Raw genomic sequence first — 24839 nt, 5'->3', positions numbered from 1 at the left:
GAAGAAAGAACTAAAAGAGGAATTACAGTCAATCATTAAAGAAGAACTAAAAACGGTGCAAAAAGATATTGAGACACTAAAACAAGGAAATAAGGACGTGAAAGAAAATAAGCTACTTCAAAAGCAACAAAAGGAAATGGAAAAAACAATCTCTACAATAGAGAAAGCAATGACTACACTTAAACAACAACAAGAAATGTTAGAAGTAAAAGAAAAAAATATCAGTTAAGTTTTAGAAATATACAAGAAGAGGAAAAGGAAAATATTAGAGAAATTATAGTCAAAATGGTGGCGCAGATATCACAAAGACCGCTAGAAGAGGCAAATGACAACTTTGATAGAGTCTTCAGAGTACAAACAAATTATGCTAGGAGGTACAACACACCACGAGATGTGATCATTCACCTTGGAAGAAAAGGTATTAGGGATGATATCCTAAAAGAAAATGCCAAAACACCCACATTCCACAAGGGTAACAAAATAGTAATAATAAATAAAGAGATGGAAGAATTAATAGGGCAAAAAGTAGAGCTGAATAAAGGGGATTTTTTAAATTCAGAAAATAGATGGAAAGGGCAGTACTAATAAATATGACAGAAGCTGCCAAAGCAACTGTGGCTTTGAAAGAGCAGAAAAATTGGAATTTAAAAATAGTTTGAATATTTAGCTCCAGGACTATATTTTTGAAAGAATTAACTACACAACAGGCCATTTGTAAGAATTGGGGCTCGAAATGGGGAATGTGGGGTTCAGGGGGAAGGAGGGGAGAAAAAAAAATGCTGGATGGATAAAAGTCGTAAGTAAGTGTGGAATTAGAATTGGTAAGGTTAAGAAAATAGGGCATATTATACTGAGTGAAAATGTAAGGGGAATATCACTAGGTGGTAGGAAAGAAAATCTGGTAGATCACAAAGAATGGCATATTTCTTTCTTTCTAGGTGGAGAGAGGTGGGCGCCTACTGCTGTGAAGTTGAGAGCGAGGAGTCCCTTGAGGAAGGCATATACAACAAATTTGGAACAAGTGAGTCTTACCCTTTTTGGTATACACAGACTTGTCATATAATACCTGACTCCTTCTTCATCACAGTATGACAGACAGGTGCTGCTATTCCTAGTCATTTCTCACTGCCTCTTATAAGACACCCAAGATTTAACTTGAAGCCTACTGCACACATATATGTCGCACCACTAAGATGCAGTAATTTCCCATGTTTTAAGTAACAACTTTATTTGTCTCTTCTGTTCCTAGAAGTGCTTGTTGAGTAATACAAAAAGAAAGCCGTGTTACACATAAGGGAGAGTCGAAAAGCTCTTTCAGTCTCTCAGATCCTCGGTCTCTCTCCAGGCTTGTCCTCACACCCAACACAAAATAGCAAATGGGTGATACAAGAGGCTGCAGAGAGAATATGAGGTTGGAGAGATGTGAGCAGCTGAGGTGGTAGGAGACATGGATTTGTGCTGATCATTATGCTTGGATTCCCACCATTTCACAGATCCGTAGTCTTTCTTTAGCCTTACATCTCATTCATTCGCTACTTTTATTATGTGTGAGATACGTGTCTGTAAAGAGACTGGGGACGTATAAAATTGAATGAATTCAAGCATAATCCTCGACATGAATCCACTGTTCTCCAGCCTCGCAAATATAAAATGTACTAGGAACCTGCCAACCTAGCAGTTCGAAAACATGCAAATGTGAGTAGATCAATAGGTATCACTCCGGCGGGAAGGTAACGCCGCTCCATGCAGTCATGCCGGCCACATGACCTTGGAGGTGTCTACGGACAACGCCGGCTCTTCGGCTTAGAAATGGAGATGAGCACCAACCCATAGAATCAGATATGACTGGACTTAACGTCAGGGGAAACCTTTACCTTTACTTTACTAGGAATGTTGCTCCCCCGTCCCAAAAAAAATCTTACTATGAAACACTTCTGATCCCAAGCATTTTGTATAAGGAATGCTCAAACTATAGGGGAAAGAAATCAGACATAAGTTGTCATTTTGGTGATTAGGCAAATGCCTGATAATTTGGGGAAAACCTCAGGACCAGGGCCTCAGGCAATATTCCACAGGAAAACCAGAAATCAAGAATCAAGAATGAAGGAACAGACCAAAAATCAGGAAAACGTTGTTCAAGCCAGAGTCAACCAGATCAGGAAGGTCTTTATATTCCTTCTTGCACTTTCCTCAGTCCAGACATGACAGGGACCTGTTTGAAACTCAAAAGCATCCTGTCTCCTTCACATGCTTCCTCTCCCAGTATAATGGGACCCAACTCCCACCAGCTCCCATACACCTGGCTGACTGGAATTCCCATCAGCCTCAGATCTGGGAGGCTGCAACTCCCATCAGCCCCAAATCTGGCCAGGCTTTAACTCCCATCAGTCCCTGGTCTCGCTAGGCTGCTACTCATGGCTTTCCTCCTAACCAGTTAGATAGGTCAAGCTTCTTGTTGGCGTGCAACTTCCATCAGCTCCAGTCTGCCTAGTGAAGGAGTAAGGATGCTGGAAGATGTAGGCTGGCAAGTAAGTTGAACTATCTGACAAGTTAGGAGGAGAGCCACGACTTCAGTCATCACTGGGATTCACATGGCTCTCTGGATTTGATTGAACTCCAACTCCCATCACCCTCACACCACCAGTATTTGAAGCTGAATCATGAAGAGTATGTGTACCAAGTTTGGTCTTGAGCCATCAAGCCATGTAGGAGCCTTTGTAGTTCAAACAAACTTACATATAAACATCCCATATTTACTCAAGTCTAATGTTTACCCTTTTTTGGCTAAATTACCTTGTAAAAATAAGGGTATACATTAGATTCCATATGGTAATCTTAGTGGTGAGTCGAAGAAAATGGGAAAGCTGCTTCAGGAGCTGTGTCTGGAGCTCCTACTTGAGGGATGCCATCTCCAATTTAATTGCCACAGCTCGATGTTATGTGACCTGGGATTTGTAGTTTGGTGAGGCACCAGAGAGGTTCAAGAAGGGCAATTAAAGTGGATCCCTACTTTGCATATTTTCACTTATTGCAGGTGGTCCTGGAGCGTACCCCCCGCAATAAGTGAGGGAACACTGTAGACCTATATTTTGGAGATGCTCTTTCTTTGATTTCTATACCTTGGTCTCAATCAACACTGAAACTTTTCATCTTTATACATTTTTCCAGGACTTAGCATATTGCCTCCTGTAGCCGAAGATCCAGAGGCATTGTTTGTGGAATAGAGAGTTGAGGCAGAAGAATTTTTCCTATCTATGAGCTTGCCCTCAAGGACATGGGCAATTTGGATGGAGATCGCACTGACCAGAGAGTCTTGGATGCTGCTTGGATTTTCATGGACACCGAGTCAAGGTTCATGGCCTGGATTTTCATGTCTGGAAGCTCAAAGAACACATCTTCCATCTTTCTTGCCCTGGAGACTTTTAATATTTTAGAAGAAGAGAAAGCTGGCAGATTTTATCTGGATATTCCCCATCCTTGTGCAGCATTGAGAGTTACCCTGGTCTTGGAATCATTTGGGGAGAAAAAAGTCCATTCCCTTTCTAGCCTTTCAGTCTTGCCAGTGAAAGATTTTGTGAAATTGTAGTTACTTCTGCCAATAGCTTCATGTTCAATCTAAGACTCCATAAGACATTGGCTCTTCCTGCTTGCAGATGCCTCAAGGGGAAGCCTGCAGTGATTTACTGGAAAAGAGGCCTATAGATGATGTTTTTCTACGTTTGGAACATCCTTTGCAATGTCATTTTTTTTAAAAAAAAACGTAGTATTTAAATTTGTATATAGAACATTTGATTTTTAACATGTGTGTGGGGGTAAATAAACTCTGTCCATGGAAGAAGTTGTTTGCTAACTTTGCTGTGAGAAAGTCCACCCAGAACAATATTAATGTGTTAATAAATAGTGTTAATCCTGAGCTTTAGGCTACATCAAGTAAGACCTAGGCACTATGAGCTCAAATCCAAAGTGAGACCCAGGAACAAGTGTCAATGAGCAGGCAAGATCCATGCCCAAAAAGGAAGCTCTTATGTACACGCCCCTTTCTAGTAAAAACAACAATTATTTATCGTCTTACAAAGCAGCAGCCTCTCTTCCATAAACTGTTTATGTTTTTATTTTTAATTATTTTTAAAAGGCCATCTAAACAAACAAAGTGACCCAACATGGGAAAATATCTCCCGAAAATGCTCCCCAAAATATTTGTAAGATGAAGAAGAAATGAGTCAGTGCCATCTTTACCACGGGAAGTCGTAATAGCTTTAATGATCTTTCAAGAAGTGACGTTATTAGGCTGATATTAACTATTGTTTGGTCAGATTTGACTCATGGTGATCATATTATTATTATTATATGAAGGGAGACCTCCAAGGCTAGATCTGCACCGCCATGTAATCCAGATTAGATCATCCATATTCTCTGCTTTGAACTGGATTACATGAGTCTACACTGCCATATATTCCAGTTCAAAGCAGATATATGGCAATGTAGAATCAAAGAGTTGGAAGAGACCTCACGGGCAATCCAGTCCTACCCCATGCCAAGAAGTAGGAAAAAGTAGGTGCACCCCAAGACAACAACAATCAGTCTTTTAAGGGTGTCCAAAGTCAGACATGTGAGTCCATCAACCTAAATGTAGTCTTAGAATCACAGAATAATTAGAGTTGGAAGAGATCTTGTGGGCCATCCAGTCCAACCCCCCTGCCAAGAAGCAGGAAAATCGCATTCAAAGCACCCGCAGCAGATGGCCATCTAGCCTCTGCCTAAAAGCCTCCGAAGTAAGAGCCTCCACCACACTCTGCAGCAGAGAGAGTTCCAGTGCCGAACAGCTCTCACAGTGAGGAAGTTCTTCCTAATGTTCAGGTGGAATCTCCTTTCCTGTAGTTTGAAGCCACTGTTCCGCATCCTAGTCTCCAGGGCAGCAGAAAACAAGCTTGCTCCCTCCTCCCTATGACTTCCCCTCACATATTTATACATGGCTATCATGTCTCCTCTCAGCCTTCTTATCTGCAGGCTAAACATGCTCAACTCTTTAGGCTGCTCCTCATAGGGCTCCTTCTCCAGACACTTGATCATTTGAATTGCCCTCTTCTGGACACATTCCAGCTTATCAACCTCTCCCTCAAATTACGGTGCCCAGAATTGGACACAGTATTCCAAGTGAGGCCTAACCAAAGCAGAAAAGAGAGGAACTATGATTTCCCTTGATCTGGACACTAGTCTCTTTTCGATGCAACCCAGAATCCCATTGGCTTTCTAAGCTGCTGCATCACACTCTTGGCTCATGTTTAGCATGTTGTACACAAGGACTCCAAAATCTTTTTCACATGTACTGCTGTTGAGCCTGGCCTCCCCCATTCTGTATCTTTGCATTTTTTTTCCGCCTAAGTGGAGTATCTTGTATTTGTCCCTGTTGAAGTTCATTTTGTTAGTTTCAGCCCATCTCTCTAATCTGTTAAGATCGCTTTGAATTCTGCTTCTGTCTTCTGGAGTATTGGCTATCCCTCCCAATTTGGTGATCATGCCTTCTAGCCCTTCATCTAAGTTATTAATAAGGATGTTGAACAGAACCGGGCCTAGGACGGAACCCGGCTTATGGCACTCCACTCATCACTTCTTTCCAGGATTAAGAGGAAGCATTGGTGAGTACCCTTTGAGTTCATTTACTTAGCCAATTGCAGATCCACCTAACTGCAGTTTTGCCTAGCCCACATTGAATAATTTGTTTTCCAGAACGGCATGGGGAACCTTGTCAAAGGATACACTACCTCCACAGCGTTCCCTGCATCGACCCAGCTTATAACTTTATTGAAAACAGAGATCAGATTAGTCTGGCATGACTTGTTTTTGATAAATCTGAGTTGACTATTAGCAATGACCACATTTGTTTCTAAGTGTTTGCAGAACACTTCCTTGACGATCTTTTCCAGAATCTTACCTTGTATCAACGTGAGATAATTGTTTGGGTTGTCATTTTTTCTCTTCTTGAAGATAGGGACCACATTTGCCCTCCTCCAATCAGCTGGGACTTCTTCCGTTCTCCCAAGAACTCTCAAAGATGATTGCCAGTGGTTCTGAAATAACTTCTTCTAGTTCCTTCAATACTCTTGGATGTAGTTGATCTGGCCCTGGGGACTCAAATTCATTTAGAGCAGCCAGGTATTTCCGGATGACTTGTTTCCCTATTTGGGGTTGGATTTCCCCTAACCCTTCATCACCTCCATGTTGCTGAAGTTGAGGATGGCTTTCTTTGTGTGAGAAGACTGAGGCATAGAAGGCATTAAATAGTTTTGCCTTTTCCCTATCCCCTGTCACAATCACCCCATCTTCTCCTCGCAGAGGCCCTATCGCCTCTTTGTTCTTCCTTTCTCTACCGATGTAAGCAAAGAAGCCCTTTTTATTGTTTTGAATGTCCCTGGCAAGCCTGAGCTCGTTCTGCACTTTAGCCTTTTCTCTACAGGTGTTGGTTATTCGTTTGAATTCTTCTTTGGTGATTTCTTCCCTTTTCCAATTCTTTTGAGTCTTAGCCCTATTAGAAGTTCTTTGGACATCCATTCTGGCTTCTTTGCACTTGTCTTATTTTTTTTCTCTTTGTTGGCACTGTTTGCATTTGCACCTTGAGTACAGTGTTCCCTCACTTATCACTGGGGTTAGGTTCCAGGACCACCCGCAATAAGTGAAAATCCGCGAAGCAGGGACGCTGTATTTATTTTAATATTTATATATTATTTTAGTAGTTATACACTATTTTAAGTCTTTTTCAACCAATTGTGTGTTGATAAATCACCTCCTTTTCCTCCCGTTGCTGCTTGGGCTCCTTTTCTCTCCCTTTGGCTTCTCCTTCCTCCCTTCCTTAGGCTGTAAATAATAATTATTTATGATTTATAATAGCATTTTTAGAGTTTATTGAAAAACTGCGAAACAGCAAATCCACGAAAATTGAACCGCGAAGTAGTGAGGAAACACTGTATATCACTCCTGGAAAACTCCCATCCATCCTTAACCCCCTTGTCTTTTAGCATCAGCGTCCATGGAATGCTGCTCAGTATTTCCTTGAAATGCAGAAATGCAGCAGCTTTGGTCCAGCATTTCTGTGTTAACAAATAATATGCCATAGCTGAGCATTTGAAGTCAGCCATAGCAGAGAACTTGATGAACCAACCTGGACAAAGTATATTATTTGAAAACACAGAAATGCTGGACTACTCTAACAACTACCATGTCAGACTACACAGAAAAGCCATTGAAATTCACAAGCATGTGGAAAAGTTCAACAGAAAGGAGGAAACTATGACAAATACAGTAGAACAGGGGTCCTCAAACTTTTAAAGCAGAGGGCCAGTCCACAATCCTTGAGACTGTGGAGGGGCCGAATTATCATTTTAAAAAAAAAAACCCGAATAAATTCCTATGCACATTGCACGTGTCTTATTTGTAGTGCAAAACAACAACAACAATGAAAGAACAATACAATATTTAAAAATGAAAACAATTGTAACCAACACAAACCTATCAGGATTTCAATGGGAAGTGTGGGCCTGCTTCTGGCCAATGAGATAGTCAAGTTAATTAGGATTGTTATTGTTGTGTTCCTTCAAGTCATTTCAGACTTTGGGCGAGCTTATGTCTAAAATTATTTATTTATTCATTTACTACATTTGTTTACTAAATTTATATCCCGCCCTTCTCACCCCGAAGGGGACTCAGAGCAGCTGTATGTACATACAATATATTATATTATTAGCATAGCAGAATATTAGCATTATATATTACTATATTGAACTATACCACTATACTGTAATATTATATGTAATATATAACATATAATTAATATTATTATATGGTATTATTATTAGTATTATATTGTATAACATAATATTATTATCAATATTATATGTATATACAATATATTATACTATTTAAAATGATATAAAAATATTATATTATAAAACTGAGGGCGGGGGCCAGGTAAATGACCTTGGGGGCCCACATCCGGCCCCCGGGCCTTAGTTTTGGGACCCCTGCAGTAGAGTCTCACTTATCCAAGCTAAACGGGCCGGCAGAACCTTGGATAAGCCCTGAAAACATGGCTATGTGCCCAGGCTTTCGAAGATTAAATGGTAAAGACGACCCCGGACTGATTTACGGCTACAGCACGAGGATTTTGGAGGAATGGATTTTAATCATATGTTTTATATTTTTATATTGTTTTAATTGTTTTATTGGATTTTCATTGCTGTTTTAATTATGTGTAGGCATTGAATTGTTGCCAATTTGTACGCCGCCCTGAGTCCCTTCGGGTGAGAAGGGCGGGATATAAATGTTGCAAATAAATAAATAAATAAATAAATAAATAAGCGAATATGTTGGATAATACGGAGGGATTAAGGAAAGGCCTAATAAACATCAAATTAGGTCATGGTTTTACAAATTAAGCACCAAAACATCATGTTATACAACAAATTTGACAGAAAAAGTAGTTCAATACGCAGTAATGTTCTGTTGTAATTACTGTATTTACGAATTTAGAACCAAAATATCATGATATATTGAAAAAATTGACCACAAAAATGCATTGGATAATCCAGAACCTTGAATAAGCAAGTCTTGGATAAGTGAGACTCTACTGTAACAAAATCTGGCAACCAGTATTAAAAAAAATCTCTAAAACCTGGACAGTAAATAAATAACACAATTCAGAAAACGGGAATTCCTGACAGGAAACAATCTGGGACAGCTAACACTTCCCAACAAAGAATTCCCCCAGTTGGAAGCAGTCAGGCCATGAAGGTTGAGAGCCTATTAAATGTTAATCAAGGTAGCCAACTGCTATATTCACACTTGCTTAAAGCAGACAAGAGTTCTTTCTCCCAACTTGGACATTATTCCACAGATATATAAACCCCACTTGCCTAGTTTCCAACAGACCTCACAACCTCTGATAATGCTTGCCATAGATGTGGGTGAAACATCAGGAGAGAATGCTTCTGGAACATGGCTATACAGCTTGGAAAAATCACAGCAACCCAAAAGTAAAATACAGTAGAGTCTCACTTATCCAAGGTTCTGGATTATCCAAAGCATTTTTGTAGTCAATGTTTTCAATATATCGTGATATTTTGGTGCTAAATTCATAAATACAGTAATTACTAGGTAGCATTACTGCATATTGAACTACTTTTTCTGTCAAATTTGTTGTGTAACAGGATGTTTTGGTGCTTAATTTGTAAAATCATAACCTACTTTGATGTTTAATAGGCTTCTCCTTAATCTCTCCATATTCGCTTATCCAACGTTCTGCCGGCCCGTTTATGTTGGATAAGTGAGACTCTACTGTAGTTGATTTACTTACAAACTTCCTGTATTCAGCATCCTGGTACTTTTCTTATTTGTTGAGAGTTTAAACAGTAAGTTCTCTAAAGCATTCTGTTCCAGTCTCTTCTTTGTTGCATACAGACTAACACTCTCTTATAAATTAATAAACTAAAGCCTAATAAATTAATGAACTCAGTAAATGTTCATACACTACAGCATACTGACACTGACTGACTTCTAAACTGTACTGCTTCTGAGGTAAATTCTAAACTGTTCTGTATTGACTCTGAGGTAAAACGTACTGCACTGAGGTAAAAAATGGCTTCCAAAATGGAGTCTCAGATCTGGTCACATGGTCTGTAGTCCCTCCCACAACGTCAAACAACATCAAATTAAGGGAAAAACTACATACAGGTACCAATATATACAGTCAGGGTCCCAGTCAGGTTTGGCTTGACGCACCTTCCTCTTGGCACGTTTCTCCCTTTCGCCCTCCATTTGTGCCTCTTCAAATTCCACAGCACTGCTGGTCACAGCTGACCTCCAATTAGAGCGCTCAAGGGCCAGGACTTCCCAGGTCTCGGTGTCTATGCCACAGTTTTTAAGGTTAGCATTGAGCCTATCTTTCAATCTCTTTTCCTGTCCACCAACATTATGTTTTCTGTTCTTGAGTTGGGAGTAGAGCAGGGGTCCCCAAATTAAGGCCCAGGGGCCGGATGCGGCCCATCGAAGCCATTTATCCGGCCCCCATGGCAGAAGGGCAAAAGAGGGTTGGGCTAAATGACCCAAGGGCTCTCTTCTTCTTTTCCAACCCTTATTATTATTATTATTATTATTATTGACACAACGACGTTGTATGACACAGCAAACAAGATAGACATGCTGGATTTCGTATCACAAAATTACAAGTTCAACACTTCCCAAGTGTCTAGGACTGTGTGATGTATTTTCGGATGATGCGTGCAGATCCCAGTAGGGTGGCCTTTTGCAGTTGGCAGATCGTTATTATTATTATTATTATTATTATTATTATTATTATTATTATTATTAACATTGAGGCTGGGTGGTCATCTGTCAGGGGTGCTTTGCTTGTGCTTTTCGTGCATAAAGGCAGAAGGGGATTGGACTAAATGGCCCAAGGGGTCTCTTCCAACCCTCTTTATTATTATTATTATTATTATTATATTATTATTATTAACATTGAGGCTGGGTGGCCATCTGTCAGGGGTGCTTTGCTTGTGCTTTTCGTGCATAAAGGCAGAAGGGGATTGGACTAAATGGCCCAAGGGGTCTCTTCCAACCCTCTTTATTATTATTATTATTATTATTATTATTATTAACATTGAGGCTGGGTGGTCATCTGTCAGGGGTGCTTTGCTTGTGCTTTTCGTGCATAAAGGCAGAAGGGGATTGGACTAAATGGCCCAAGGGGTCTCTTCCAACCCTCTTTATTATTATTATTATTATTATTATTATTATTATATTATTATTAACATTGAGGCTGGGTGGCCATCTGTCAGGGGTGCTTTGCTTGTGCTTTTCGTGCATAAAGGCAGAAGGGGATTGGACTAAATGGCCCAAGGGGTCTCTTCCAACCCTCTTTATTATTATTATTATTATTATTATTATTATTATATTATTATTAACATTGAGGCTGGGTGGCCATCTGTCAGGGGTGCTTTGCTTGTGCTTTTCGTGCATAAAGGCAGAAGGGGATTGGACTAAATGGCCCAAGGGGTCTCTTCCAACCCTCTTTATTATTATTATTATTATTATTATTATTATTATTATTATTATATTATTAACATTGAGGCTGGGTGGCCATCTGTCAGGGGTGCTTTGCTTGTGCTTTTGGTGCACAAAGGCAGAAGGGGATTGGACTAAATGCCCCAAGGGGTCTCTTCCAACCCTCTTTATTATTATTATTATTATTATTATTATTATTATTATTATTATATTATTAACATTGAGGCTGGGTGGCCATCTGTCAGGGGTGCTTTGCTTGTGCTTTTGGTGCACAAAGGCAGAAGGGGATTGGACTAAATGCCCCAAGGGGTCTCTTCCAACCCTCTTTATTATTATTATTATTATTACAGTAGAGTCTCACTTATCCAAGCTAAACAGGTCGACAGAAGTTTGGATAAGCGAATATCTTGGATAATAAGGAGGGATTAAGGAAATGCCCATTAAACATCAAATTAGGTTATGATTTTACAAATTAAGCACCAAAACTTCATGTTATACAACAAATTTGACAGGAAAAATACTTCAATACGCAGTAATGTTATGTTGTAATTACTGTATTTACAAATTTAGCACCAAAATATCACGAGATATTGAAAACATTGACTACAAAAATGGCTTGGATTATCCAGAGGCTTGGATAAGCGAGGCTTGGATAAGTGAGACTGTACTGTATTATATTAACATTGAGGCTGGGTGGCCATCTGTCTGGGGTGCTTTGCTTGTGCTTTTGGTGCACAAAGGAAGAAGGGGATTGGACTCAATGGCCCAAAGGGTCTCTTCCAACCCTCTTTGTTGTTGTTGTTGTTGTTGTTGTTGTTGTTGTTGTTGTTGTTGTTGTCCGGCCCTCCAACGGTCTGAAGGATTGTGAACTGGCCCCCTGTTTAAAAAGTTTGGGGACTCCTGGAGTAGAGTAACTGCTTTGGGAGACGGTGATCGGGCATTCGGACAACGAGGCCAGTCCAGCAGAGTTGATGGCGTAGGAGCATCACTTCAATGCTAGTGGTCTTTGCTTCTTCCAGCAAACTGACATTTGTCCACCTGTCTTCCCAAGCAATTTGCAGGATTTTTCTGAGGCAATGTTGATGGAATCGTTCCAAGAGTTGAACGTGACGTCTGTAGACAGTTCAGGTTTTGCAGGCTTATAACCGGGTTGGGAGGACAATTGTTTTATAAACAAACACCTTGGTATCCCTACGGATATCCCGATCCTCAAACACTCTCTGCTTCATTCGGAAGAAGGCTGCACTCCCAACACTCAGTGTTGTATTTCAGTGTCGTTGTTGACTTTTGTGGAGAGTTGGCTGCCAAGGGAGCGGAAATGGTCAAGATTTTCTAACGTTACACGTTCTAACGTTAAGCCGTATTTCTGACATTGCAGAAGGATTGGCTGGTGACGGCTGGAAGAGCACTTGGGTTTTCTTGGTGTTCAATTAGATTTTCTCCTATGCTTCTGCATAGGCTTGTAGGTCTTTTTGTAGGTCTTCTTACAGTATATATACTGTATATACTCGAGTATAAGCCTAGTTTTTCAGCCCTTTTTTAGGACTGAAAAAAAAACCCCTCCTCGGCTTATACTCGGGTGAGGGTCCTGGTGGGCTTATATTCAGGTCGGCTTATACTCAAGTATATATGGTATATTTATTATTTTTCTCTATTATTATTGGTATTGTTACATTTATTATTTTTCTCTATTAATTATTATTATTGCATTTATTATTTTACTCTATTATTGTTGTTACTTTTACATTTATTTTACTCTATTATTGTTGTTACTTTTACATTTATTTTACTCTATTTTATTATTATTAATACATTTATTATTTTACTCTATTATTACATTTATTATTTTACTGCATTTATTATTATTACATTTATTATTTGACTCTATTATTGTTGTTACTTTTACATTTATTTTACTCTATTTTTATTATTATTAATACATTTATTATTTTACTCTATTATTACATTTATTATTTTACTGCATTTATTATTATTATTATTACATTTATTATTTTACTCTATTATTATTACTTTTACATTTATTTTACTCTATTTTTATTATTATTAATACATTTGTTATTTTACTCTATTATTACATTTATTATTTTTACTGCATTTATTATTATTATTATTACATTTATTATTTGACTCTATTATTGTTGTTACTTTTACATTTATTTTACTCTATTTTTATTATTATTAATACATTTATTATTTTACTCTATTATTACATTTATTATTTTACTGCATTTATTATTATTATTATTACATTTATTATTTTACTCTATTATTGTTGTTACTTTTACATTTATTTTACTCTATTTTTATTATTATTAATACATTTATTATTTTACTCTATTATTGCATTTATTATTTTACTGTATTTATTATTATTATTATTATTATTATTACATTTATTATTATTACATTTATTATTTTACTCTATTATTGTTGTTACTTTTACATTTATTTTACTCTATTTTTATTATTATTATTGATACATTTTTTATTTTACTCTATTATTACATGTATTATTTTACTGCATTTATTATGATTATTATTACATTTATTATTGTACTCTATTATTGTTGTTACTTTTACATTTATTTTACTCTATTTTTATTATTATTAAAACATTTATTATTTTACTCTATTATTACATGTATTATTTTACTGCATTTATTATTATTATTATTACATTTATAATTATTACATTTATTATTTTACTCTATTATTGTTTTTACTTTTACATTTATTTTACTCTATTTTTATTATTATCAATACATTTATTATTTTACTCTATTATTAGATTTGTTATTTTACTGCATTTATTATTATTATTATTATTATTATTATTATTACATTTATTATTTCACTCTATTATTATTAAAAGGATACAGAAGTACATTTACATTGAAGAAGATGAAAATAATGATTTAATCAGAGTTGAACAGTCATATCTTAAATTACAGTTTGATGTAAAGATTCAAAAACATTTAAACTACTGATGCCACAATTAATGTAATTTTATTGACATCTCAGCTTATACTGGAGTCAGTGTTTTCCCAGTTTTTTGAGGTAAAATTAGGTGCCTCAGCTTATATTTGGGCCAGCTTATACTCGAGTATATACAGTATATATTTTTTCGGTGTCAGGAATGACTTGAGAAACTGCAAGTCGCTTCTGGTGTGAGAGAATTGGCCGTCTGCAAGGGGACACCCGGATGTTTTGATGTTTTTACCATCCTTGGGAGAGGCCTTTCTCATGTCCCCGCATGGAGCTGGAGCTGATAAAGGGAGCTCATCCGCGCTCTCCCCAGGTTGGATTTGAACCTGGCAGCCTTCAGGTCAGCAACCCAACCTTCAAGTCACAAGGATTTAACCCACTCCGCCACCGGGGGCACCTTCTTAGAATATAATAAGCAATGTTAATTAAATACATAACAAATAACTAGTATAGGATGCTTGTAGAATGTTGCTATTTCCAACATTTGTTCCTCTTTTACCATGCTTTATTTTAATTAGAATGCATGGCCCCATCTACATCGCCATATAACTGCATTGTGTAGTCAATGTAGACCAGGCATGGGCAAACTTCGGCCCTCCAGGTGTTTTGGACTTCAATTCCTACATTTCCTAACAGCCGAGTGGCTGTTAGGAATTGTGAGAGCTGAAGTCCAAAATACCTGGAGGGCCGAAGTTTGCCCATGCCTGATATAGACTCATATAATGTAGCTTAACTGCACTGAACTGCATATGAGTTATATGAGTTTCAAACTGCATTCTGTGGCAGTGTAGATCAGTGCTTCTCAATCTTCCTAATGCCCCGACCCCTTGATACAGTTGTGGTGATCCCCAACCATAACATTATTTTTGTTACTACAGTAGAGTCTCACTTATCCAACGTTCTGGATTGTCCAACGCAGTCTGCCTCTTACTAGTCAATGTTTTTGTAGTCAATGTTTTCATTACATTGCAATGTTTTGGTGCTAAATTCGTAAATACAGTAATTACTACATAGCGTGTATTGAACTGGTTTTTCTGTCAAATTTGTTGTAAAACATGATGTTTTGGTGCTTAATTAGTAAAATCATAATGTAATTTGATGTTTAATAGGCTTTTCCTTAATCCCTCCTTATTATCCAACATATTCGCTTATCCAACGTTCTGCCGGCCCATTTATGATGGATAAGTGAGACTCTACTGTACTTCATAACTGTAATTTTGTGACTGTTATGAATCATAATGTAAATATCTGCTATGCAGGGTGTATTTTTATTCGCTGGACCAAATTTGGCACCAATACCCAATACGCCCAAATCTGAATACTGATGGGGTTGGGGAGGGGGAATGATTTTGTCATTTGGGAGTTGCAGTTGCTGGGATTTATAGTTCACGTACAAAGAGCATTCTGAATTCCACCAATGATGGAACTGAACCAAATTTGGCACTCAGAACTCCCAAGACCAACAGAAAATACTGGAAGGGTTTGGTGGGCATTGACCTTAAGTTTTGGAGCTGCCGTTCATCTACATCCAGAGAGCACTGTGGACTCAAACAATGACGGATCTGGACCAAACCTGCCAAAGGGTTCCCAAGACCATCAGAAATATGTGTTTTCTGATGGTTTTTGGCGACCCCTCTGACACCCCCTTGCGACCCCCCAGGGGTCTCAACCCCCAGGTTGAGAATCACTGGTGTCGATTGAGCCCTTGGGTGGTAGATATATATATATTGAGACACCCCAATAGCAGAACATAAGTGAAAAAGCTGGACAGTGGAAGAAGATAGCCAAACTTATCTGATGTCTTTTTTTAATCATGTGAGGAGCAACTTTCAAGTCGCTTCTGGTGTGAGAGAATTGGCGGTTTACAGAGATGTTGCCCAGGAGAGGGCTAGGAGGCTCCTCTTGTGTCCCCGCAAGCTAGAACTGACAGACGGACGCTCACTCCACATCATGGATTCGAACCGGCAATCTTCAGGTCAGCAACCCAACCTTCAGGTCAGTAGTCCAGCTGGCACAAGGGTTTAACCCATTGCGCCATCGCGACTCCATTTGATTTCATGAAATAAGAAGGAGATCTGATTAGGGGCAGAAACCCAAACAAATATAAAATGAGCATAGTCTTTTTGTTTTTGTTTTTAAAAAAAATAGGATTATTGTGAAAGCTGGAGAGGTAGGAGAGAAAACCAATCTGGTATGTTTGAAAGTAGCAATGTTTGTTCCGAAGTAAGAAGGATGATGATAGAAAGTTCCATGGCAGTTGGGTGCTCACCCAGTATCCTGTTCTACAGAGATCTTCGAATTCTTGGCAGGAAAATAAATCAAGAATTTGGTGAGACTCACCTTTTTCTGGATTAAGCACCAACGTCAAAAAATAACTTCTGCTCATAGAAGGAAGGCAGTCTGCAAGAAGTTCTTGTGAAGGCATTCCTGTATTCCATGGTAAAGTATATATTCTGCTCATTGGTAAAGCTCTCAATGTTGTTTACATATTAAATCACCAAAGGTAAATTAGAATTCGTGTAATAAAAAAAACATTTATTTTCATATCAAAACATAAAAAATATCCTTGGTCCAGCTACCAAAGTTCCCTTTTAAGCATGTCTAGGCTGCATGAACAGAAACATGATTTCCAAGTTACAAGAAATTAAGCTTAATTTTGTTCCAGGAGGCATGGGTGCATTTTCACCATATTTTACAGTCTGGTTTTTGAAACCGGTCCATTTCTTGAAACTCCAAAATTTGGCGAAATGGTTTCATTCTACCTAGAGTGTTTGGAGGCAAACATTTATATTTCATTTTATTATTGTGGGAGAAGATGTAGCACACAATGGTCTCGCATTGGGATAGATAATATATTATAGTTCCATAGTTGCTCACCCTGGTCTAAGAAATCTACTTAGAGTCAAACAAAATAACAAGCTCGATATCCTTCATAGTACTTAGATGGAAATCTATACTCATGTAGTTGGAAGGTGGTCATGTTACAACATCCTTCCACTAAATACTGATATTGTCCAATCAAATGTGTATCTGCCAATGTACCTGAGCATTTTCCAACTCAGCAACAGAGTATGTAAGTGGCTGTTTATGCAAACCAGTGAACCCAGTGATATGATGGAGGCCCTGGAGAATATTATGCACTATCCACAAATACAGAATTTCAAGATGGAATCCTATTGGTCAGTCTCAACTATGCAGAGCTACTGAGACTGGATCTACTCTGCATTATATGGTCAGTGTAGACTCATAATATAGTTTGAACTGCATTGTATGGGTCTACACTGACCATATCATGCAGTTTCAAACTCAACTGTTGAATGAAAGTAACCTCATAGATAAATCAACATGATTCAATGGTTCTTCTTTAGGAGCATGTTTATTGGTATCAGTCTTTGAAGGCACCTTAAGCAAACCCTTCTCATGACGGCCTTCCATCTGAAAATGTATGTCCTCAATGTAAAAGAAAGACCATGAGGATCCAGAATAGGCTTCTACAGTCAATTATGGACACATCACCAAGACTCCACTTATGGAAGACAATCAGACTTGGCTATGAGTGATAGCCTGTGATATGATTATGCCATTATCAACCATGTTGTATCCCATCTTGAGCCACAGGGAGAGATGGGCAACAAGCACATTCTTCTTCTTATAATTATTATTGACACAACAACATTGTACGACACAGCAAACAAGATTGATATGCTGGATTTCGTATCACAAAATCACAAGTCGAACACTTCCCAAGTGTCTAGGACTGTGTGATGTATTTTCGGATGATGCACGCAGATCCCATTATTATTATTATTATTATTATTATTATTATTATTATTATTATTATTATTCATAATTATATTATGCGCTTTGCTACTCTGCTGCTGAATATGAAGGCCTAGTGTGGAACACATCTCACCATATTAAAACAGTGGATGTGGCTCTTAATGAGACATGCCACATTATCACAGGATGTCTACGCCCAACACCACTGGAGAAATTATACTGTTTAGATCAGGGGTCCCCAAACTAAGGCCCGGGGGCCGGATGCAGCCCTCCGAGGTCATTTACCTGGCCCCTGCCCTCAGTTTTATAATATAATATATTGTATATACATATAATATTGATAATAATATTATAATGTAATACAATATAAAACTAATAATAATACCATATAATAATATTAATTATATATTCTATATTACATATAATATTACTAATAATGTTACAGCATAGTGGTATACTTCAATATAGTAATATATAATGCTAATATTGTGCTATGCTAATAATATAATATATTGTATGTACATATAATTTGTAAGCCACTCTGAGTCCCCTTTGGGGTGAGAAGGGTGTGATACAAATGTAGTAAATAAGTGCAGCAAATAATAAATAAATAAATAAATAAATTTTAGACTTAGGCTCACCCAAAGTCTGAAATGACTTGAAGGCACACAACAACAACAACAACAACAACAACCCTAATTAACTTGACTATCTCATTGGCCAGAAGCAGGACCACACTTCCCATTGAAATCCTGATAAATGTATGTTGGTTAACATTGTTTTTATTTTTAAATATTGTATTGTTCTTTCATTGTTCTTGTTCTTGTTCTTGTTGTTTTTGCACTAAAAATAAGACATATGCAGTGTGCATCGGAATTTGTTTGTATTTTTTTTTCAAATGATAATCCGGCCCCTCAACAGTCTGAAGGATTGTGGACCGGCCCTCGGCTTAAAGAGTTTGAGGACCCCTGGTTTAGATGGTATTGCACCACCTGACATCTGCCGAGAAGCAGACAACAACGAAAGGACCAAGGCAGTGATATCTCTGGCCCATCCCATCGGATATCAGCCAGATGCCAAAGCCTTAAATCAAGAAATAGTTTTCTAAAATTTACAGAGATACTCATAGGAACACCTCAGCAAGCAAGAGTCCAGAAGTGGCAGGCTAAAACCTGGAATCTCAAGCCATGGCTGATACCAAATGAGATACTCCCTTCTGGGCACATAGAAGACTGGGCGACTTGGAAAGCGCTGAACAGACAGCGCTCTGGCACCATGAGATGCAGAGCCAACCTTAAGAAATGTGGCCACAAAGTAGAGTCCATGACATGCGAGTGTGGAGAAGAGCAAAGCACAGACCACCTATTACAATGCAGTCTGAGTCCTGCCACATGCACAGTGGAGGACCTTCTTATAGCAATACCAGTGGTACTCCAAGTAGCCAGCTGCTGGTCAAAGAACATTTCGTATAATGCCAAGTTTTTAAATATATATAACTTTGTGTTTTAAATATATTACAACTGTACCCTTGGTTCATTTCTGACTCGATAAATGAAATAAATATTATTATTCATAGGCTTTTACTCATGGCCGAATCTGATTGTCTTCCAAGAGTAGAGTAATGGCAGTGTGTTTATAAGTGACTGTAGAGACCTTTTCTGTATCTGCATAGTCTTTCTTTCACAGTGAGGACATACATTTCCAGAAGGAAGGCCTTTCCGACAAGGGTTTGCTTGAGGCACCTTTTTCTTCTTAGCACGTTTCTCCTTTTTGTCCTCCATTTGTGCCTCTTTGAAATCCACAGCACTGTTGGTAACAGCAGGCCTCCAGTTACAATGCTCAAGTGCCAGGGCTTCCCAGTTCTTGGTGTTTATGCTACTTTTTAAAGGTTATCTTTAAACCCATCTTTAAGATCTCTTTTGCTGTCCACCAACGTTCTGTTTTCTGTACTTTAGTTGAGAATAAAGTAGCTGCTTTGGGAGACGGTGATCAGACATTCGGACAATGTGGAATTCGATCCAGCCAAGTTGATGGCCGAGAATCTTTGCATGTACTAACTCAGTGGTTTTCAACCTGTGGGTCCCCCGGTGTTGTGGCCTACAACTCCCAGAAATCCCAGCCAGTTTACCAGCTGTTAGGATTTCTGGGAGTTGAAGGCTAAAACATCTGCGGACCCACAGGTTGAGAACCACTGCATTAACTGAACATAGATAGCTCTTGAACAGTGGACAAAACAGTGCCACTGCAAACTTGACTCTGTAAAATAACCTTTTTGACTCTGTAAAATTCTCCTTTCAGGAGGAAGATAAGGGACACATTCTGCCAACGGGCAGTGAGCCCATCACCTCCAAAACCAGCAGGCTTGGGAGTGCAAGAGTGATCCCCCCATACCCAGTCTCCCAGAACAGTCACCAGCCTTTCATATTCTGCCTGGTAGGACTCTATAGCTGTCGGTGGAAGAAATACAGTCAAAAACCAGCAAGGCCAGGGCAGTGCTGTTGTGGCAAGGTAAACACACACACAGAAATGCACAGAGAAATATATATTTTAAAGGAAACTTTTCTTAAGTAGCTTTATGGATGTTGCTTTGACCAAGTTTTCTTAAGTAGATTTCAGAATATTGACTGAACTATAGCTCTTGTCATGGTGATGATGCAGGAAGGTTGCTTTGCTGGGGAAAAGAAAACAGCTTGGTATTTAGACAGATAAATAGACAACTAAGGTAGCATCACACTTCCCCAAGGAACAGCTTTCATTCTGGCTTGGGTTTGAGTTGACACCTTCCAACCATAGGCTATGTAGGTAACAATTTGACATTAATGATACATGTTTCATCAGGAAGGAGTCCCAAAGGACTGGTGCCACCACCGAGAAGGCTTTGCGATACATAGGTCAAACCTATGGTGTTTCAAGCATACTTTCAAAGTTGGAATAAAACCCAAGCCATTCACAATTGGATTGAATCACCAGTGATGAAACATAAGAGGGAAAATTACGTAGGTCATTCTATTCCACATGCTGATTTCACAACAAAGTCACACTCAACAACGCTAAGATAGATTACAAGGATTATATGGAACATTAAGCTTATATGGATTAAATTGGACAATAAGCTTACTTCTTTCCTTTCCTCTTATTCTGTACAGGATGAATGTATATTTTTCATAATGTTGCTTCTAACATTCTCCCTCTGGTTCATCTTCCTGTACATGTGGTCAGAGGCGAAGAATGACTACCATAACTTTGATGGGTAAGTTCTCATGTACATTTTCAATCCAAGGAAGACATGGACAAGTTAGAACATGTCCAGAGAAGGACAACCAAAATTATCAAAGACCTGGGAGCCGTGAATCCCTCTGAGGAGTGATTTAGGGAGCTGAGTATGTTTTAGCTTGGAGAAGAGAAGACTGAGAGGGGACATGAGATCTTTGTTTAAATATTTGAGAGGATGTCCCATTGAGGACGGGGAAAGCATGTTCTCTGCTGCTCTAGAGACTAGGACACAATGGAACAAGGGATTCAAATTCCAGAAAAAGAGATTCTACATAATTTAGGAAGAACTTCCTGATGGTAAGAGATGTTCAACAGTGGAGCATACTACCTCTTAACCTGAGGTGCATCTAGACAGTAGAGTTAATGCAAATGCAATTCAGTGCCGCTTGAACTGCCATGACTCAATTCTGTTGAATCCTGGGATTTGTACTTTGGTGAGACACCAGCCCTATTGAGGAGAAAAGGCTACAAATCTAAAACTACAACTCCCAGGTTCCCATAGTAGTGAGCCATGACAGTCATGATTCAATGCTGTTGAATCCTGGGATTTGTACTTTGGTGAGACACCAGCCGTATTGGGGAGAGAAGGCTACAGATCTAAAACTACAACTCCCAGGTTCCCATGGTAGCATTGAACCATGACAGATAAAGCAATGTGAAACTGCATTAGTTCCACACTTTAGATGCATCCTTCATCTATCATTTTAGTGGTTTAATCACAATGTATGTTGTAGAGTTGCTGTATACTTTTACACTCAGATAAACAGAAAAGTTATTTGTTATGTGCTGTACCTACCTACCCAGCTGCTAAATGTGATTGTCTTGTGTTTTATTTTTAGGTATGCCTATGGGAATCTAGGCTTCTGGTTTCAGTGGTCCACGTTTGTCCTGTTTTTGTCAATGTTTTTATTTTTCTACATTTTGTTCTTAGTGGTAAGTGTAGTTTTGTTTTGTTTTTTTGAGAAACTTACCAGTTAATGATGGCAGTTAAATTTCAGTAAAGGTCTGGAGCCAACAATGTATAATTTTTGGAACACACAACATGGCTGGTGGAAGGAGCCATATGTTCAGTGGCAAAGTATATGGTTTGTTTTGGCAAAGTCCCAAATTCAATCTCTGATTGTTTGTTTGAGTAACTAGCGTATGTTTTTTTTTTCCAACAAAAGGTTTCTTGAGATGTGTGTATCCCTTAGAGCTCATGTGTCAAACCCAAGGTCCGGCTCTCCATGTCATTTTAAGTGGCTTCCAGAACCTGGACTAGAAATCCTGTAATTTTTACCTAACCTGGGTAAAAATTAAAGAGCACTGACCACTATGTAGTATAATGTAATGCAATGTAATATAGTTATAATATAATATAATATAATATAATATATAATAATATACAGTAATATAATATAGTTGGCCCTCTGTATCCACAGATTCTCCAGCCACAGATTCAAGGGCCCTTTGGAGGCAACTAGAAGTTTGATGTGGACCTCAATGAAAATAATTTTGAGATAATAATAGTTAGTTACTTACTTATTAGTTGGCCCTCTGTATCCACAGATTCAAGGGCCCTTTGGAGGCAACTATAAGTTTGATGTGGACCTCAATGAAAATCATTTTGAGATAATAATAGTTAGTTACTTACTTATTTAGGCAATTCCTCATTGTCCGAGTATGATGGCCTTTCAAGTGTAGTGTCTTGCAGTGGTTACATAGGTAACTGTGGAGCCCTATTCTTGACCCGCATGTTCTTCCACAGTGAGGACATCTGTTTCCAGGTGGAAAGTGGTCTCGATCAGGGTTGGCTTGACATGCCTTCCTCTTGGCACGTTTCTCCCTTTCACCCTCCATTTGTGCCTCTTCAAATTCCACAGCACTGCTGGTCACAGCTGACCTCCAGTTAGAGCGCTCAAGGGCCAGGGCTTCCCAGTTCTCGATGTCTATGCCACAGTTTTTAAGGTTAGCTTTGATCCCATATTTCAATCTCTTTTCCTATCCACCAACATTCAGTTTTCCGTTCTTGAGTTGAGCGTATAGTAACTGCTTTGAGAGACTGTGACTGGGCATTCAGACAACGTGGCCAGTCCAGCGGAGTTGATGGTGTAGGAGCATCGCTTCAGTGCTGGTGGTCTTTGCTTCTTCCAGCACGTTGACATTTGTCCAACTATCTTCTCAAGAGATTTGCAGGATTTTGGGGAGGCAATGCTGATGGAATCATTCCAGGAGTTTAGTGTGACGTCTGTAGACAGTCCACGTTTCGCAGGTGTATAGCAGAGTTGGGAGTACAATAGTTTTATAAACAAGCACCTTGGCATCCCTATGGATGTCCTAATGCTCAAACACTCTCTGCTTCATTTTGAAAAATGCTGCATTCAGAGAGTGAACTAGAAGGATCAACAATTTAAGACCCAGTAATATGTTCAGTATATTAGAGGCTCCTCAAATTGATCATGTTCATCATCTTACTAGTCCCATGTCCCATATATTAATCAGTGGTTATTAAATCATAACCTCTTTGCACAGCAAGCAAAGGTCTGATTTGCAATATTTTAAAGAATATATCTTCTTAACCTATGCATTATATATATATATGAACCTTCAAACTAGATCAATTATTATTCAGACCCAGGAAAAATATAAAAGATGTCAGGGATGCATATATGTGAAATAATTTATATTGCCACAATTAAGTGACTTTTCATCTTGGGAAAAATAATTTAGATAATTTAATCTAGGTGATGGTGCAAGGAAATGGCTGCTCCCTGCTACACAATTGCAGCATTATCATTCCATTTTAATTGCCATTGCAACATGCTAATGAATCTTGGATTTACAGTCTAGGGAGAGGTACTGAAAATTCTTTTTCAAGCAAGCAATTATAGACATCCAAAGTTTGCTAAGCTTGATAATTTAAAGGCAGTCAAAGCAAATTATTAGGACCAAAGTTCCTAATATTGCTTTCCCAAGTTTCCCAAGTTTTGAGGAAAGCAATTGATACAACCTTCTAGTAGCCACATTCTACTATATTGAAGCTGATAACCAAGGAATAAACATATGTCCCTTACTCTGACGGTTGAGCTGCTGTGCTGACACTATAGTTATAATGCAAAAAATGGCTTGGCTTATTAGAGAGGAAAATGTTTTTTTTTCAGGTCCCCAAACTGTATTATGACTAAAATCTGCCAATGTTTTCTTAGACCATAGCTCTGTGTCTGCTGTTAGAGAGTCAACAGCTGTACCTGTACATGGGCCACAAGGTAAAATCATATAGCTTATTATATCTTTTCAAAAAATCAATTAAAATGTCATTTTCTCAAAAGCATAACCAGCTGGTGCATATACCACCAGCATCATTTTGTAATTGAAGGGAAATGAACAGGGAAAAGGGAACAGTGGAGGAGAATTTTTGGAGAAAAAGGCAGGAAAAGAAGAGAAGGGGAAAGGACAGAGAAGCGAGAGTAAGGTTGGGAAAGAATGAGATTTTTAAAAAGACAGGGAGCAAGAAGAACAGAAATACCTTGAAAAGAAACAGGGACCGAAGGAGGGAACCTTTCCTTATGCTTTTAGAAAATGGGAGATTATAAAGGACTTGCTCTTCCATTAGGCAGAATGAGAAAGAACAGATGTTGGGAAGCAGTTGCAAGGAGATGGAGGATTTCAATCAGGGCTCAAGGAAGACAAGTATTTCCAGCCCTCTTCCACCAAAGAATGAACCTGCGAGAACCAGAAGGACACTC

The 24839-nt window shown here is 38.5% G+C and overlaps 2 protein-coding genes across 4 annotated transcripts in view; both read left to right on the top strand.

Annotated features, from left to right (window-relative positions):
- The window catches only part of LOC100551624 (glycerophosphodiester phosphodiesterase domain-containing protein 5), a 44374-nt gene extending 40536 nt beyond the window's left edge, over positions 1-3838 (top strand). For both annotated transcript variants that reach the window (XM_008118645.2, XM_003225980.4), the window contains exons 15-16: positions 939-1021; positions 3169-3838. In XM_008118645.2, coding sequence (XP_008116852.1) covers positions 939-1021; positions 3169-3224 — 139 coding nt within the window. In that variant the 3' untranslated portion in view covers positions 3225-3838. The remainder of the gene's footprint in view (positions 1-938; positions 1022-3168) is intronic.
- A 10956-nt stretch (positions 3839-14794) lies between these two features.
- The window catches only part of gdpd4 (glycerophosphodiester phosphodiesterase domain containing 4), a 28781-nt gene continuing 18736 nt past the window's right edge, over positions 14795-24839 (top strand). Inside the window, exons 1-6 of one of the 2 annotated variants that reach the window (XM_062974498.1) lie at positions 14795-16056; positions 16210-16500; positions 20140-20349; positions 20988-21091; positions 21954-22047; positions 24300-24359. In XM_062974498.1, the coding sequence (XP_062830568.1) occupies positions 16498-16500; positions 20140-20349; positions 20988-21091; positions 21954-22047; positions 24300-24359 (471 nt within the window). In that variant the 5' untranslated portion in view covers positions 14795-16056; positions 16210-16497. Of the gene's footprint in view, positions 16057-16136; positions 16501-20139; positions 20350-20987; positions 21092-21953; positions 22048-24299; positions 24360-24839 lie in introns of those variants that run through there. The other variant, XM_016996580.2, reaches the window with a different exon arrangement.

The sequence above is a fragment of the Anolis carolinensis genome, chromosome 3, assembly GCF_035594765.1.
Source record: "Anolis carolinensis isolate JA03-04 chromosome 3, rAnoCar3.1.pri, whole genome shotgun sequence".
NCBI lineage: Eukaryota > Metazoa > Chordata > Lepidosauria > Squamata > Dactyloidae > Anolis > Anolis carolinensis.
The sequence above is the reverse complement of the archived record's forward strand: the minus strand, read 5'-3'. Positions and strand labels throughout refer to the sequence as shown.